Consider the following 15,752-nt stretch of genomic DNA (forward strand, 5'->3'; position numbering starts at 1 on the left):
TTTTGTTTAATCAATTTAATTTGAATTCCAGTTCAAAGAAATTTTGTCTCTGAAACAAAACAAACAAACAAATAAAATAGCAAAAAGTTTAAAAAGAGAAAAAAGAAAGAGCAAGTGGGAATTTTTTTGTTTTTTCAATTGGTATGTGATATTTACTCCTTCCTTTCACTTTTATTTGTCTATTATATTAATAATACATTTTCACTTTTACTTATTTACTATACTAAATCAAGAGAAAAAGATTTTTTTTTTCTAATTTACTTTTTTTTTCATTTTACCTTTACCATTAATTACTCATTCCGCAAATTATTTTTCAAGACTTTTGGAAATAATATTTTTATTATTATGGGTATAATTGCAAAATATATACTTTACTTATTTTTTTAAAGGGAGTGCAAAGTCAAAATGGATAACTAAAAGTTAACGGTGAGATTATATTACAACAACACAACAACAATAAACATATTATAATCTCACAAATAGGGAAAAAGAGATCAATACGATAACTTCCCAAGGTTAACCTATTCTGGTATTATCCCCTTAAACACGCTTAATTTTCGAGTTCTGATGAGATCCAATTACCCCAAATTTCGAAGTAAAAATAAAAAATTAATTAAAAAAAAAAAAATTAAAAAGTTTGATGGTAGCAAGTGGAGAATAATTAACCTTTGGAAAGAGCAAAGAGCACGCCTTTAAATAAATAGTAAAGTAGGTAATTAAATATAGCTCAACACCTCCATATATTCCTCGTGCTTAACCCATCAACTACCCGACCCTACCACGTCTTCTTCCGTGTTTGATTTAAACAGTCATATATATACATGTGCTCTTAACCCATATATTCATTCAACTTTACTTTCAACATTTGCAACCTTAGAAGAAAGAAGAAGAATATTTAGTCTTTTTTGACAGAAAAAGCAAAATATTTACAAATGGCATCATCGGAGATTGTGGATTCCGGTCGATTCGCCGCCGCCGCAGCCGGTGGTCAGAAATCAAATTTCTCACAGACATGTAATTTGTTGAGCCAATACTTGAAAGAGAAGAAAGGTTCCTTTGGAGATCTCAGCCTTGGTATCCACCGCGCCGGTAAGCTTTTTTCTCGAATTTTGCCTTTTGATTATAGATATTTTTGTAGTTATTTGAATGGAACTAACATATCTGCTTTTTCAACAGGCACTACTACTATGGATTTATTGCCAATGATTGAGAAATCTGGTGAGTCAAACCCTCAGAAATCAATGAATCTGTTTCCTCAAACTGAGGCAAAATCTGAACCGGAGAAAGCACAGATGACGATATTCTACGGCGGTCAAGTTATTGTGTTTAACGATTTTCCGGCAGATAAAGCTAAGGAAATCATGCTTATGGCTAGTTGTACCAAAGGAAACAACAACTGTGCTACTCAGATTCAAAAAACAGCTGAATCTGCTTCAGATTTGGTACCTCAGCCTATTATTTCTGGAGATTTACCAATCGCGAGACGAGCTTCACTTACTAGGTTTTTAGAGAAAAGAAAAGATAGGCTGACTGCAAAAGCACCGTACCAATTAAGCAACACAAATAAACAAGCAGCAGTTTCTGAAAACAAGGCGTGGCTTGGATTGGGTGCTCAATTTCCAGTGAAAGCTGAGCAATTCTAGTACTCTACTTAATTGTTTTGGTTTTCATTACTTGTTATTAGGCCTAAATATACTACTACTACTACTACTACTTAATCCTTTATCTAAACAAAAAACTTATTAGATCTGACTACTCTGGATTCATTACTAGTAATAGATTTTTGTATTGAAACCAGAGATGGTTATTCAGTGCCCTTTTGTGTAGGTATTCAATTCGTCTAAGGCTTAAGTTTTTACTTCCTATTGTACTGCAAATGGAATGTTATCACGAGCAATTTCTATGTTTATATTGTATTATAAGTACCGTTTACTTTTTCTCTATTTCCTCCTAATGTATTAATTCTTTTTTTATGGTTTTGCTGGCTGGAGTTTCAATTTTATGTACCCTAAAAATATTACACAATCATATTGTTTATGGGTATATAATGGCAAATATTTCTGTAAGAATTAATTGATTGTTTGGTAAAATGGTAACTAATCTACTATATGTGATAGTGTAAATTTTGTTATTTTTTTAGATTTATAGGTAAAAGTGATAGTTTTGCAACTTTGAAGCCATGGCTTTGCCTTGATTGGTTATAATAATAGTAGGACGAGCAAAATGAACAGAGAAAATGAGAAAAATAAGAACCAAATCGGTAATAGAAATTCTTTCATGTTTTGCCTTGTCTTCTCCCCTAAATGCCCTCGATATTTTTTTGTTTGGTTTGGTTTTGGTTTTGAAATTTAAAAATTGATCAAATTTGATTTGATTTTGGTTTTAATTAAAAAACCCGAACCAAACCGAATATAGGAGTAGCTATTTTAAATTTAGTATTACACACACATATATATATATATATATATATATATATATATATATATACTTTTATACAAAGTTTACATTTACATTCTAGTTTAATTGAATCTATGTCATGTTAAAAATAATATATTTTTAATTGAGTCCTTAAATTATTCATCACTATTTGATTCAATTATCATTAACATATCTTGGTAAATAATAGATTTCTCAAAGAGCAATTGATTCGATAGTGTTACGTTGAAAATGTGGTCGCCGAAATATGTGTTTGGTAGTGTATGTCTTATATTTAAGAAAAAACCAACAAATAACCAAAAAAATCAAAAAAATGACATAAACCGAATCGAGAAAAAACCGACTTAATTGGTTTGATTTGGTTCTAATATTTGAAAAACTGACTTACATAATTTGATTTCTTTTTAGGAAAATATCGATTTTTAGGAAAATATCGATGCAAACCGAACCATGAACACCCTTACCCTTTACTTTTCACTACCTATCTATTTTGAGAAGAAGATATTTTATTTTTATTTTTTAAAGATAATAACAAGTAGTAATTAATAATTAAGTAACAAACTTTATGTCGGCCAACATAGATGTACAGTTAAATCTTTATTATAAATGACGTTGATTATAATATAACATGAAATACGATATTTTTTAATTGTTATAATATAAGATAGCATAAAATACGTGTCCAAAAAACTTGAGCATCATAAAAAATGTTAGTACAATTTAACGAAGGACTATTATAAAGATATTTAACTCTAAGTTAGTACAATTTAAGCAAGGTCTATTATAAAGATATTTAACTCTAATAATTGAAAATCTTGCAACCTTAAATTTAATCCACTAACGTATCAAATCTTCTTTAAATGGACCCCTCCCTCCCACCTCTCCCAAACACGTTTTACCTTAGGAAAATTAAAGTAAAGCGATAAAGTAAACACAAATTATGAATTTGGAATTTCAATCATTCTAAGTCTAGGTTCTAAAATAATAATGGGTACATACCAATAAATTTTAAAAAATAAATATAAAGTTTAAATCAAAACTATTGAATTTGACAAAAACGTATTTAACGTGCTAGCTCCGGCCTGCCACCAATGGTGATGGTGATTCGCCTAAAGAATAATAGGGCACGCGGTTTCGAAAATTACAACGCGGAAAAGGAGTCCCATAAATAAATGCCGAAAAGCAAAGACAAATAAAAAAGGAAAACGTATAAATAAAGTTGTTTTCTGTAGTACTATATTAAGGTCCTTTTTCTTTCTTTCTTTCTCACTTTAGCAAAATAAAGCTAGTTCAAAATATTTATTATTTTATAAAAATAAAAAAGCATAATTATTTTTGTTAATGACCTATTAAAATTCGTGATTCAATAGCTACGTCAAAACAATGAATGTAAAGCATATGTTTTGCATGCACTTATTTATCACTTAATCATATTGATACGGTTAAATTGCTTGATGTGATGTAAATAATAGTAAAGTGTTTATCATTACTTTTTTCCATTTCACACTTAGGAGTCGTTTGGTAGGAGATATTTGAAAAAATAATGCAAGCCTTACCTCTATGCATTACTAATATCTTGTTTTGTACATTTTTTAACATGTATATAACTAATACTTGTATTAGTTATACATCATACTTTTTTCCAAGGCTATTAATGCATGCATTAGTATGGTTAAAGACAAAATTATCCTTAAAGTCTCTTAAAGTTAGAGAATATGGAGGGCATTTTTATAAACAACTATTTTTCTTAAAAAATTATGCAATGCATTATAATTTTAATACACCACACCAAACAGTAGATAAGAAATAATATCTGCATAACCAATACTTGTATTATTAACTCATGCATTACTAATACACTTTATTTCGCATTATTCTTACACACCCTACTAAACGACCCCTTAGAAATTTAAGAAGGCATATCTTTACTTATTCATTCAAAGAAGAAATAAGAATAATCTAGTAAAGAATCTTTTATTGTTAATATTATCAAATTATTTTCTTAATAGGTTTGACAAAACTTAACATATAGGAAGAAAAAATTTAAGAACTTGTTAAAGGATGATCACTTTATTTTAAAGTTTACGTTGTTAGAGAACATAATTTTAGTTACTTTTTTTTTATATGCCCCTCGCGTTCTGGCCTAATTCTTTTCCCTGTGGAAAGCACATGAAAATTCCTTTTTGATAGTTAATTATGGAGTAGTTTACCTTAGGGCTTGACATGATTTGGTGACTTGATTGTTGTTTATGGATTTGAATATTGTTTAATTGCTTGAACTCATTAGACGAGCTTTAATATAGTTGTGATTTTATTCTTTATAGTGTTTAATAGAAAGAGAAATATTCGCAAGAAGTTTCTCTTAGATCAATCCTACCAATATATTCTTGCAAGTTTCACCGTACCTCACATTAGTTTATTTGAAAGATTTAGATTTAATTGAGAGATGAGTCTGAATCGGAAGTATAAGCTAATCACCTATTGAATTCATGAGAATCAATAGAACCTCAAAAGTGAAATATAACATTATCATATCCAGAATAACAATCTTGCACATATCATGTCAAAACCCTTATTTCTCCCATTGATAAGAAACTAACTCTGCTAATCTCTAATTCTTTGCAGGCAATTGTCAATTGCTTTACTTTAGTGGTTAATCGTAGATCATAATCATTCCAAATCAAGTTTGATCATCCTGAATAGCAGTTAAATCAGAAATTACTAGAGCATTGTTTAAATCAAATCTCTGTGGAGACGATAATTTAATTATACTATCTTTGACTAACGAGTATGAATTTCTTATTGTGTTTTACGCTCGTCAACAAGTAAGGTGAGACTCAAACCTAAAATCTCTGTTCATTCTGACACTATACCGAAATATATAATCATCTTATTTAAAAGCTTAAACAATTAGAAAAAATATATTTTTATTTATTACACATGGTGGGGGGAGGGAGGAGGGAGGAGGGAGGAGGGAGGAGGGGGAGGGCTATGCACCACAACAAAGATAAGGGTTGAAAATTGATACTCCAAACATTAGGTCGGCGTGAACAGGCATCTTTGCCTAGAAATAATAGTAAGCATTAATGTAGATCTAGAAATAAAGTTTGAAAATAAGCCAAAGACGACTTTATAATTGTCACGTTGTTCACATTTCCACCAAAAAGTCTTCTACCACTAAACAAAAAGAGTTGGTAATTACAAGAAAACACAAGAAAAAGGCATGTTTTTTTTATATATAAGAGGTAATAACGTATTGGTGGGAGAGTTTTGACCGTTTCTTAATACTTCTTTTTATTTTGGTGGGATCACATTGTATGTTGTGAAGATAGTGGTTGGGAAAAAGGAAGAAAAATATTAGTGGTTAAACCAATAAGGTCTCTTGTTTAATTTACAAAAATAATAGGTGATTCTTCACACGTTTTTAAGCTTTAGTAAATAAAGTTATTTGTTATTTGTTGCCGGTGAAAGATAGCAAATATCTTGTAAAATTAGTCGTGATATACGCAAACAGAACCAAACAACACAAGCATATATATATATATGTGTGTGTGTAAAAAAAAAAGGAAGAATATAGTAATAAGGTGCATTGGTTAGGCATCAAGTTTTTATCATTAGAGCCATTTTTAATTGTTTGTTAACCCATTCCTTTATCTCTTTATCTATTTTGTTGTTTTATTTGTCTTTATCTTTTCTATGCCTCGCCCATGTGAAATGTCACACATCGTTTTGTGTATGTATTCACATGGAGTGGGGTTGCCTTTCGATTGAAGGCATCTTACTCTTTGTAACGTACGTACACGTATGTATAAGCTTGAAATTATTATATACACCTAACACTAGTTTTACAATTTAATCAATTATAATAAGTTATACTTTATTTACTAAGTTATTATATTAATTTTGATACAAAAAATCAACTATTGTTATAATTAGTAAACTCAATTTTGATGTCATAACAATTCTTTACGTTGTAAATGTACATCCAGCAACGAACAAGACATGTAAACAATAGATTCAGTCGAACTTAACATATTCGATACATGTGTATGTGTGTGTGTGAGAAGAAAGAAGAGAGAATAAATATTCAAATTTCAAAGATTTATTATATTTTGAATCATTATATCGAATTCCTAATGAGTCCAATGAAAAAAGAACCTAAATATTGAGCAAGTCAGATTAAAATTTTGGATCTACGTCCATGCACAACGCATAAACTCTCTCTCTATATATATATTAATCAAGATTTAAGTACTTCAAATAGTACAACTTATTATGCAGCTTTTTCTAATCGATCGATATATGAAAGCTTTAGTAATATCTAGAAAGGGCTTTCTTTATTTGGGCTAGAGAACATTTCTATTTTCTTGTTTGTAGGATTAAACTATTTAAGCAAAGTGGCAAATCATTTCCCCACGTAATTAACTTAGGAAGCTTGGGATCTCAATGGTGTTTTATTTATTCTTCGGATATATTTGTGTCTTGGGATGTAACGTTTAATATAATTATTAGTCCACAAAACAACCTGTTTTGTTATATTTAATTAACATATATGATCGCTTTCTTATATTGTTGATCTTTCACGTTTAAAAGAGAAGATTTATCAATTTCATATGTCTATCCAACTCAAATTTAACCATCCAAAACCAAGTGGTGATAGTAATTATGTGTCCATTTCATTTAAAGGAAATAATATTTTATGATTGGTTACAATTTGAATGGATAAAAATGACTCTACAAAAATCTTCTGTTTGTTGATTTCTATAGCGTACAACTCCTCATTTTGGAATTTGGACATGATGGGGCAATAAAATATGCAATATTCAGATGGATTTCACAATACCATTTAGGAAATAAAGGGAAAAAAGCAGAAAGCATATACAATCAGATCTCTCTATAACAACATCCCCATATAACAATCATTCACTATAAAAGTCAAAAAAAATTCAAAACCTATTTTTATATTATGTTATAATATATTTCTTCTATAACAACACTTTTACTATGACAGCCAAAAAATATCGAAACAAACAAGGTCATTATAGAGAGATTTGATTGTATTCAACATGATTCACAGCAAGAGCAACGCATTAAGCAATTCGGCTCACACTTCCTAGATCTCCTCCAAAAAAGGGAAAAAAGAAAAAGTTGCTAATCCAATGAACTGCCATTGGATTAGCTACTCAGTTTGACAATCCCAGATGAAATACAAGCTACATATTCATACATGGTTGGGACACAACAAACTAACAACGAAACAAAAGCATCCTATTAAACAAAAACCAGCAGAGCACCAGCAGCAAGTGTTTAGCGATTGCAATCATAGAATTCACAAGTAGTACATCGGTGGTTGAGTTGTAGCAATGCTTGCATAACCACCATCGTAAATTGCTTGACTAGCAGCACCAATTCGTTGACCTTGAGAATGCATAAGAGCCTGGGAATGCATGAGTGCTTGTGAACCACCCATTCTAGCCAAAGCAAGCTGCCGTTCATAGGCTGCAAGATCAGTCGCTGAAAAACCAGGGACGTGTGCCATAGCTGGAGGAGGAAGAGGGGTAGAAGTTGTTCCTGGTGGAGTAGGCTTGCTTCCCCACGAGCACTGTAATGGGAAACAGAAAATTACCAACTCAACACAAGACTCAGTTTCACTAGATTTAAATTTCATAAAACACGTATCAACAACAACAACCACCCAGTGAAATCCCACTAGTGGGGTCTGGGAGGGTAGTTTGTACACAGATCTTACCCCTATCCCGAGGGATAGAGAGGCAATTTCCGATAGACCCTCGACTAAGAAGACGAAAAGATACAATATAATCAATACCATAAATAAAAACCTTAGAAAGAAATAACAGCATCACAAGAACATAGATGAAAAGCAAAACAATAACAAGTAGATAAAGCCCGGCACTAAGAGGAACGAAAAAGTAATGTGAACTCAGCATTAACCACTAGCAGTCTAAGACAAAATCCTAACAGAATAGCCTCACTCTGGCGCGCCGTAGAAATATGCATAACTACCTCCTAACCTATGACCCTAATGCTCGACCTCCACAACTTCCTGTCTAGGGCTACCTCCTAACAGACTAGCCTCATAAAACACTTATTAACTAATGATATTTGGAGACAACTGCTTTAAAAAACATTCTAAAAAAACAAGGGCCAATTGTGTCACAGTAAGCTGTCGTTTCTTTCACGTTATCTTTTGTATTGACAAAGTTACGTAATGACTAAAGTCAAATCCTTGTCCCAAAGTTTCAACTTTTATCTTCAACCTAATATCACCAGTATTAACATAGGTAGTTTCCCCAGTACAGCTGTTACTATGTCCTCTACCTCTCTCTTCCTCTTTCTATTAAAAATGTTTGTACATACACTAGGTCTTTAGCTGCTGATAGAAGAGTTCACACATCGAACCACCATCTTCCAGATCAGGCAGTGGGAATATCTACTAGTTATAGAACACAACTAACCTCGGCCAAGCCCATCTGACCTAAGAAAAGGATTCATTTAGTCCCAAATGCCAAAAATTAGGTTATTTTTCATTTTAAAGATCAACACCATCTGCAGAACCATAGAAACTCACTTTCTACAGCTGATAGAATTTGAATATTCTTCTACGGAATAGGACCACACAAAGTGCTCAAGAAATTTATACCTATCCCTGATTTGATGCATAAGAATTGTAAGAAATGTGACATCCTTCTTTTTATTTATTTTTTAACTTACAAAAGAAATGAAGTAGTGCTTTAAGTAGTCCCTATACATATTGGCCTCCAATCAGGCCTAAAGACGTTACGACTGGATAAGTCAGAGGAAAGAGAGAACTGAAACTGGTTCTGGTCCGATAACTTTCATTTGATTATTTGGTCTATATCAATTCTTTTTGTCATCAGGAAGTCTAGGGATACCTATACAGCCAAAACAACCAGAATTCTCGTTTTCTGACAGTACCTTAATAGGTTTACCAAAAAGGAATTGAGCATTTCCCAACTGAATTGCTCGAGCAGCTTCAGCATGGGTGCTGTATCTTATAAAACCAAAACCTTTGTCTCGTTGCATACGGACATCATCAATAACACCAGCTCCAAGTGCATGAAAATGACGATGGAGGTCAACTGAAGTAACCTGAAACACACACGGACATCAGAACCTCATACACAACTCCATTATCTAAATGCAATTACAATAAATTGCAAATAACCTCCTGCTTACTCCCACTGTATGTTATTCCTCTACTTTATTCAAGCAGGGAAGGTTAATCTCTTGCATCCCTAGTAGCAAATTCATAGGTAATGCAGAAAGGAGTAACGAGGTTTTACTAATACTCACTTCAGGAGAAAGGTTGCCAACATAAACAGTTGTATACTGGGGATTATTTTCTGGAGCATCGTCATTGGCCTTGTCATGACCATCATCTAGACAATAATATAAAATGGCATCAAGATTCTTCATCATGTAAATTAATTCAGTAATAGCAAGGCAACTGAAAGCTCTCGTAAGCACTTCATGTCAGTTACAAAATCCACATCACTTTGTTAAAAGAATCTACACATAAGACGGTAGCCACTGAATATGAATGTGCTTTTGGATTATGCAAGAATTACACATGATCGTTAAAGCTTACTTGATATGCTGCGGCTGAAAGTACAGTGTTGTTTCATCAAGCAGAAGATAGAAACAACCATAAAACTCAATAAACCAACCTGATGTTCCACTTGTCAATTCAACGATACTTTTGGCTTCTGAACCCTGCTGGTCATCAATTCCTCCAGCACCTTTTGCTGCCCAGTTGCAGCGGATTTGCCTGCTTCCAAGCCATTTCCCTTTTGTTTCGAACCAAAACAATTTCCATTCAGACAAGATAGAAAACCAGGGTCATCTACTCATCTTCGGTAGAACCTACTAATCTAGGAGAAAAAAACAACAAATGATGCAACAACATGGCATGAAACCAACATATCATCCAGAAGATATCTAGGAGGAAAAAAAGTGCCAAATCTTGTTTTTTCTAAAACATTAAGGTTATATAAATTGGGTGGTACACACCATTCTAGAAGATTGACCTACAGCAAACAAGAGAACCTAATGAAACCAGATCAGGATAAAGACTAGAGGAGGTACAAAGATCTGTTTGTTCTGCAAGTGAAAGACCAACATAGAGTAGTGAAAGAACATGAAGTAAGGAGCTATCTATACAAGAAAACACAAAAATAATATTATTTTGTCCTATGCTATAGAATCCAAGTAGAACAAGAACACGAACAGTAAGCAACCAAAACTTTCCCAAACAGTGGACTGGTTGGTAGAGAATTCTATTCAAAACCCACTTCTCAATTTGCAATTTTACAGACAGTATACATAACCATGAAGAACGAGAGAATGAGAAAATAATCAAAAAGTAGAGAGCTTGTTCTTACCATTCAAGTCATTTATTGCACTTTGGGCTTCCTGCCAAAGCATTCCAAAAAAAAAAAAAAAGATTGACATGATTTAAAAATGCACAGGGAAAGCACTAGTTTTTTTTTGGGAGGGGGGAGAGGCTGAGAGTTCGGGTGGAATGCACAAGAGAAAAAGCAAAATATCAGAGTATTGAGAAAAGCCATCTTCGTACCTGCTGATTACGAAAGGAAACAAATCCAAACCCCCTTGAACGGCCTGTTTTTTGATCCCACATAACTCTTGCATCACTGCAAGTAAAAAAAAAACTTGAATAGCATATCTGAGTATACAATAGTTTTTGAAAATCAATGTCAGGGTTTACAGGATTACAAAGGATAGAACTTACGAGCAGCTAGGATAGACTGAAAAGCATGCATACAATGTGGCATCTGTAACCTCTGGACTGAGATCACCCACAAAAATGTTGAAGTGATCTGTAAGCCAGATAAGACAGTATTGAGTTCTCAACTAAGCAACGGAAAACTAACAAGAAGATAGAAACTGTAGATATCTACTACACATACTTGAGGTGTCCTCTCTCTGAGCACTAGTATACGCCCAGTTAACTTTTATAGGCTGCCCAAACCTGCATTTTACCAGTAAGGCCGGCTTATCACAGAGCAAATAGTGAACTCTTAAAGCAAGACATTGCGAGAAATCTACTTACAAGTGCCTTCCATTAAGAGTCACAATAGCTAGGGCTGCTGATCGGCGATCAAAGTAATCCACAAAACCATAGGATGACTACATTGCATAAAAATCACCATCTATCAGTCTCATTTCAAGAAATCTTAAACAATTTATGTGACTTGGGATGAACAACAAATTCACATATATACATCAGTATAGAAAGTATCAAATATTTCAGGACTGTATCTGTGAGGACAAAATATTTTATAGAACTAATTCCAATATTGCAGTATACAAGACAATGGAGAATTCAAACAATTGGCCAGTCACCAACCCTTCCAAACTTCCTCTCAGGCTCTACAAGTGTAGTCCAACTTGTAGAAATCATGGAGTGACAAAATGTTACGACTATCATTTTGCAAGACTACCTTCAGTGTGAAATGCTTCTGTTTACAAAGTTCAAGAGTGATTCATGAATTCTCGATCCTCGACACGTTGTAAAATTGCTCCGATGTAACAATCACAATAAACTCCAAAGTCAGAAAGGCCTAACAAGTTAATGAGTTAAGAACATATGAGGGAATCACTATGCATTTACTACCTTGATATATTTCAATCACAAAAGCTCAACAACATCAATTTTGAAGATTCAAAGTTTTGACTCGTTCCAACATTATAAATAGTGCAGAGAAAACAGATAATGCCTACACTCAAAATTCATGAAGGCTTTAACATGATTTATGAGTTAAAGAGAACAAGGCCCATGTTTTTAAAGGCTAAAGGAAAAGTCGAGGGGCTCCAAGGTTAAATCGAGGCGTCGAGATGTAAAGCAAATGTCTATCAAGGAGGTTCCCCAAATTCATTTCAAACAACAAATATATGCATAAATGTTGGGGGGGGGGGGGATAAAGGAAGAAACAAACAAAAAATAGCGCAATGACAGATGAGCGGAGAAATTGGAAATAGATGATTGCAACTCTTCTTTTGCTTCTTTTCAACAATTTTTCTTTTTTTGGAGAAAGAAGAAAAAAACTAAGATCACAATGTTACTTTTCAACAGTTAATGGCTGAGAGAGAGAGAGAAAACACCGCCGATATGAAAAGTTACAAAGAGAAACCACGAACACTATATGGAAAATCACAAAGAGAAACCACGAACACCGCCTATATGAAAAACCAGAAAGAGAAACCACTTCAACCACCACTATCCATAAGCCTAACCTAGTTAAACCTAAACATACTAGCTTGCATCTCTCTCTCTCTCTCTTTCCCTCCAAAAGTACAAACAAGCACTAGTGAGGTGAACGCCCTGGTGAAATTCAGCCAAAGTCGTGTCTCAACAACTAAGGCATACACCTCATCAGACTAACACCTTCCTCCATTGAGCAATAGGCAATATGCATATGCCTTGCCCTCGAGATTTGCCTATGCCCGTCCTAACAAACCCATGTGAAGCACTGAACACAGAATCGTTAGGCATAACCATCTCCGCCTGAAACAATTCCCCAAATGAAAACTCAAGAGAAAATTTCTCATTCCAATTCACATTTTCATTTGCTCCAAGGTGACTACACTCCAAATTCATCAAAGCCTTAACATGTTACAGCATTCAGAACTAGGACAGAAATCAATCATCGTCAAATAAGCATGTATTTTTGCAAAGAAAAAATTTGTTTATCATCGTCAGATAAGCATGTTCCAACTAACTTTCAATACTTGTCAGGTAAGAAAATGTTAAACATGAACTACACTAACGAGATCAGACCTTCTCTTTTTTTATGAGCTTGCATCCCTCCAGGGGGCCAGTGCTTGAGAAGACCTCTTGAAGAAGTGGTTCCGTGACTTGCGGGTGGATGTTTCCAACGTACCTAGTTTGGATAACATTTAAAACCAAAAGTGTTATCGATGATTAATGAGAATATTATGTCCTCTTTAAGTATATAGACCAGTATGCTTGATCAAGCACAGTTTCATGCAATAAACATGCAGCAAACAAGTAATACAAAAGCACATAAAAGTATATAACTACATGAGCGTTTGTACAAAGATAAAATTACAGAACAGGGTAGTCATTTAAAAGGCATTTTATATTTTCTCAAGAAGCGGATACATTTTATTCCAACATGACTAAACATATACCGGGAACAGCTGACCACTGCCCCCGAACAGCTTTAGAACTCCATAATATTGGACTCGGGCCTTAAAGTGCTAGTTCTATGTTGCAGATCTCCACTGATCAGTTTATGAAATATAAGTCCAGAATCAATCTCACATTCTTACACAAACTTCTACATGCAAAAACTAAATGTGAGAAATGATACTCTTCCCTTAGACCCCTACACAATGGAAACCCTCATATCATTGGCAACAATTTAAAAAGAAAAAAAAGGTAAGTAAAAAAGAAAATTGGTTGTCAAATCAAAAGAAAAATGTGCATGAGGCACTCACACACTGCGGCAAGCACTTGAATCAAATCCAGGAGGCAGATTTCCACTCAAGATAGGCTCTATCTGTAAACAAATACTAGAAAAAATTAATAAAATAGAAAAAGAAGGATCCCTAAGTTTTCCTTAGTCCTCGCATAAAATTACATTGACACTAGTTCAACTCAATATAGAAGGACTATGTCATGTATTGTGAAAATCGACAAAAAAAAAATTATCCCTAAAAGCTAAAGGCAGAAAAACGGAGGATTCGTGGCGGCCATGCCCCCAATTCCACACCCCCTTCACCTATGACCTACCCCTGCCCAATGTTGTGAAATTTGTTTCAATAACTTGGAGTTTTACTAAAATAATATCACCATGCTTACACATAGACAACATGAAGATTTGATCATTCCTTGTCCTCAGAGTTTTCAATCTATATAGGAGTGCTAAGCAGAAAAACAAAATAACAGCCACAATAGCTCGAAAACCAAATATCACTAATGGGGAAGTGAGTTTTACAAGCCAAAGGCCTAGAGATTAGTTACATACCAACTCCCTATTGAAATTTCTAATACAAACTGAACTCAATTCCAGTAATTTCAACTTATCGCCTTACAAAAAAAAAACACTATCCGGCCAACCAAAATACACTGCAACCTCAACCACAGTGACTTCACTATGTTCTAATCATTGAAAAAGATTGACATAAAGGCTTAAACTTTCCACATGGGTATCTAAAATAGAAAGAAAAAAACAAACTAAAATAACAAAACACTCAAAAATCAATTTTTAACAAAACCCACAATCAAAAAATGCAAAAAGTACAAAAAAGACTCCAGCTTTACCAAAAATTGGAGCTTGGGTGAAACCCAAGTAGCATATTAACAAGTCAAAACCTAATAAACACAGAAACTTATTGGATTGAATAAAAAAGGGAAATGAAAAATAAGAAAAAAGGAAATTAAAAAAAGACCTGAGGAGGAGCAAGAAGACCGGGATGATAAAGGGATTGCTGCTGCATCATTGCTTGTTGCTGCTGCTGCTTCAGCCTCTGCTGCATCATCTTCTTTGTGAAGATACAGAGATATATAATAGAGATTTTATTTAGGAAAAAAAAAGGAAAAAACAAAAATAAAAAGAAAAAAGAAAAGAAACCCTCGGAGGGAAAGAGGGAGAGTGATGCCACAAGATGAAGAGTGAAAGAGAGAGATGATGTTTACTAAAACCCACCTCCCTGCTTTTGGGCTACATCTTTATAGTTAGCTCATCAGCATAATCTGCTACACCCGTTCCATTTTCTCTCTCCCTACACCCGTTTTATTTTCCTTTTTTTTTTTTCTTTTTTTTTCTTTTTGCCACATTTAAATTTATAAAAAGTTTAGTGTGTTTAGTCGAATTACACAACAGCTATTACTGTTCATTATTTTCGGTATTGGACTTTTTAAAATACAATACTTGTATTATTAATTCTAATTAAATTTTGTACTGCTCGATTTTTCTCTTTGCGATTTCAGTATATTCAGTTTTGCAACTTCCATTTGTTCGATCTTGATGAAAAATTATAACTTTATTTTTTATCTTTAAGGGTAAGAGAATGGTAGAGATCACAAAATATATATATATATATATATATATATATATATATATATATATATATATATATGTATATGTATATATATATATATATAAAAGAAATATTCAACTATTTGAGAATGTAGAACTGAAAATATAACAGAAAATTATTTATACAAAGTGTTTATTGCGAATTATGAACGTAATTTCAAAACATACAAATCAACGTAATCACATTTC

The 15,752-nt window shown here is 33.2% G+C and overlaps 2 protein-coding genes across 2 annotated transcripts; one reads left to right on the forward strand and one right to left on the reverse strand.

The window, feature by feature from the left end:
- The first annotated feature begins 767 nt into the window (after nt 1–767).
- Nucleotides 768–1,943, forward strand: LOC104240210 (protein TIFY 10A-like). Its single transcript, XM_009794995.2, has 2 exons — nt 768–1,089; nt 1,177–1,943. The coding sequence occupies exons 1-2, from the start codon at nt 933–935 to the stop codon at nt 1,641–1,643; spliced, it is 624 nt and encodes a 207-aa protein (XP_009793297.1). The 5' UTR covers nt 768–932; the 3' UTR covers nt 1,644–1,943.
- A 5,512-nt stretch (nt 1,944–7,455) lies between these two features.
- LOC104240211 (oligouridylate-binding protein 1-like) lies at nt 7,456–15,168 on the reverse strand. Its single transcript, XM_009794996.2, has 12 exons — nt 14,914–15,168; nt 13,960–14,021; nt 13,277–13,379; nt 11,549–11,625; nt 11,406–11,467; nt 11,228–11,315; nt 11,054–11,129; nt 10,860–10,890; nt 10,146–10,265; nt 9,772–9,857; nt 9,394–9,567; nt 7,456–8,038 (listed from the first exon to the last, which is right to left on the reverse strand). The coding sequence occupies exons 1-12, from the start codon at nt 15,001–15,003 to the stop codon at nt 7,766–7,768; spliced, it is 1,242 nt and encodes a 413-aa protein (XP_009793298.1). The 5' UTR covers nt 15,004–15,168; the 3' UTR covers nt 7,456–7,765.
- Nucleotides 15,169–15,752: the final 584 nt, after the last annotated feature.

Source organism: Nicotiana sylvestris, chromosome 7 (genome assembly GCF_000393655.2).
Source record: "Nicotiana sylvestris chromosome 7, ASM39365v2, whole genome shotgun sequence".
NCBI lineage: Eukaryota > Viridiplantae > Streptophyta > Magnoliopsida > Solanales > Solanaceae > Nicotiana > Nicotiana sylvestris.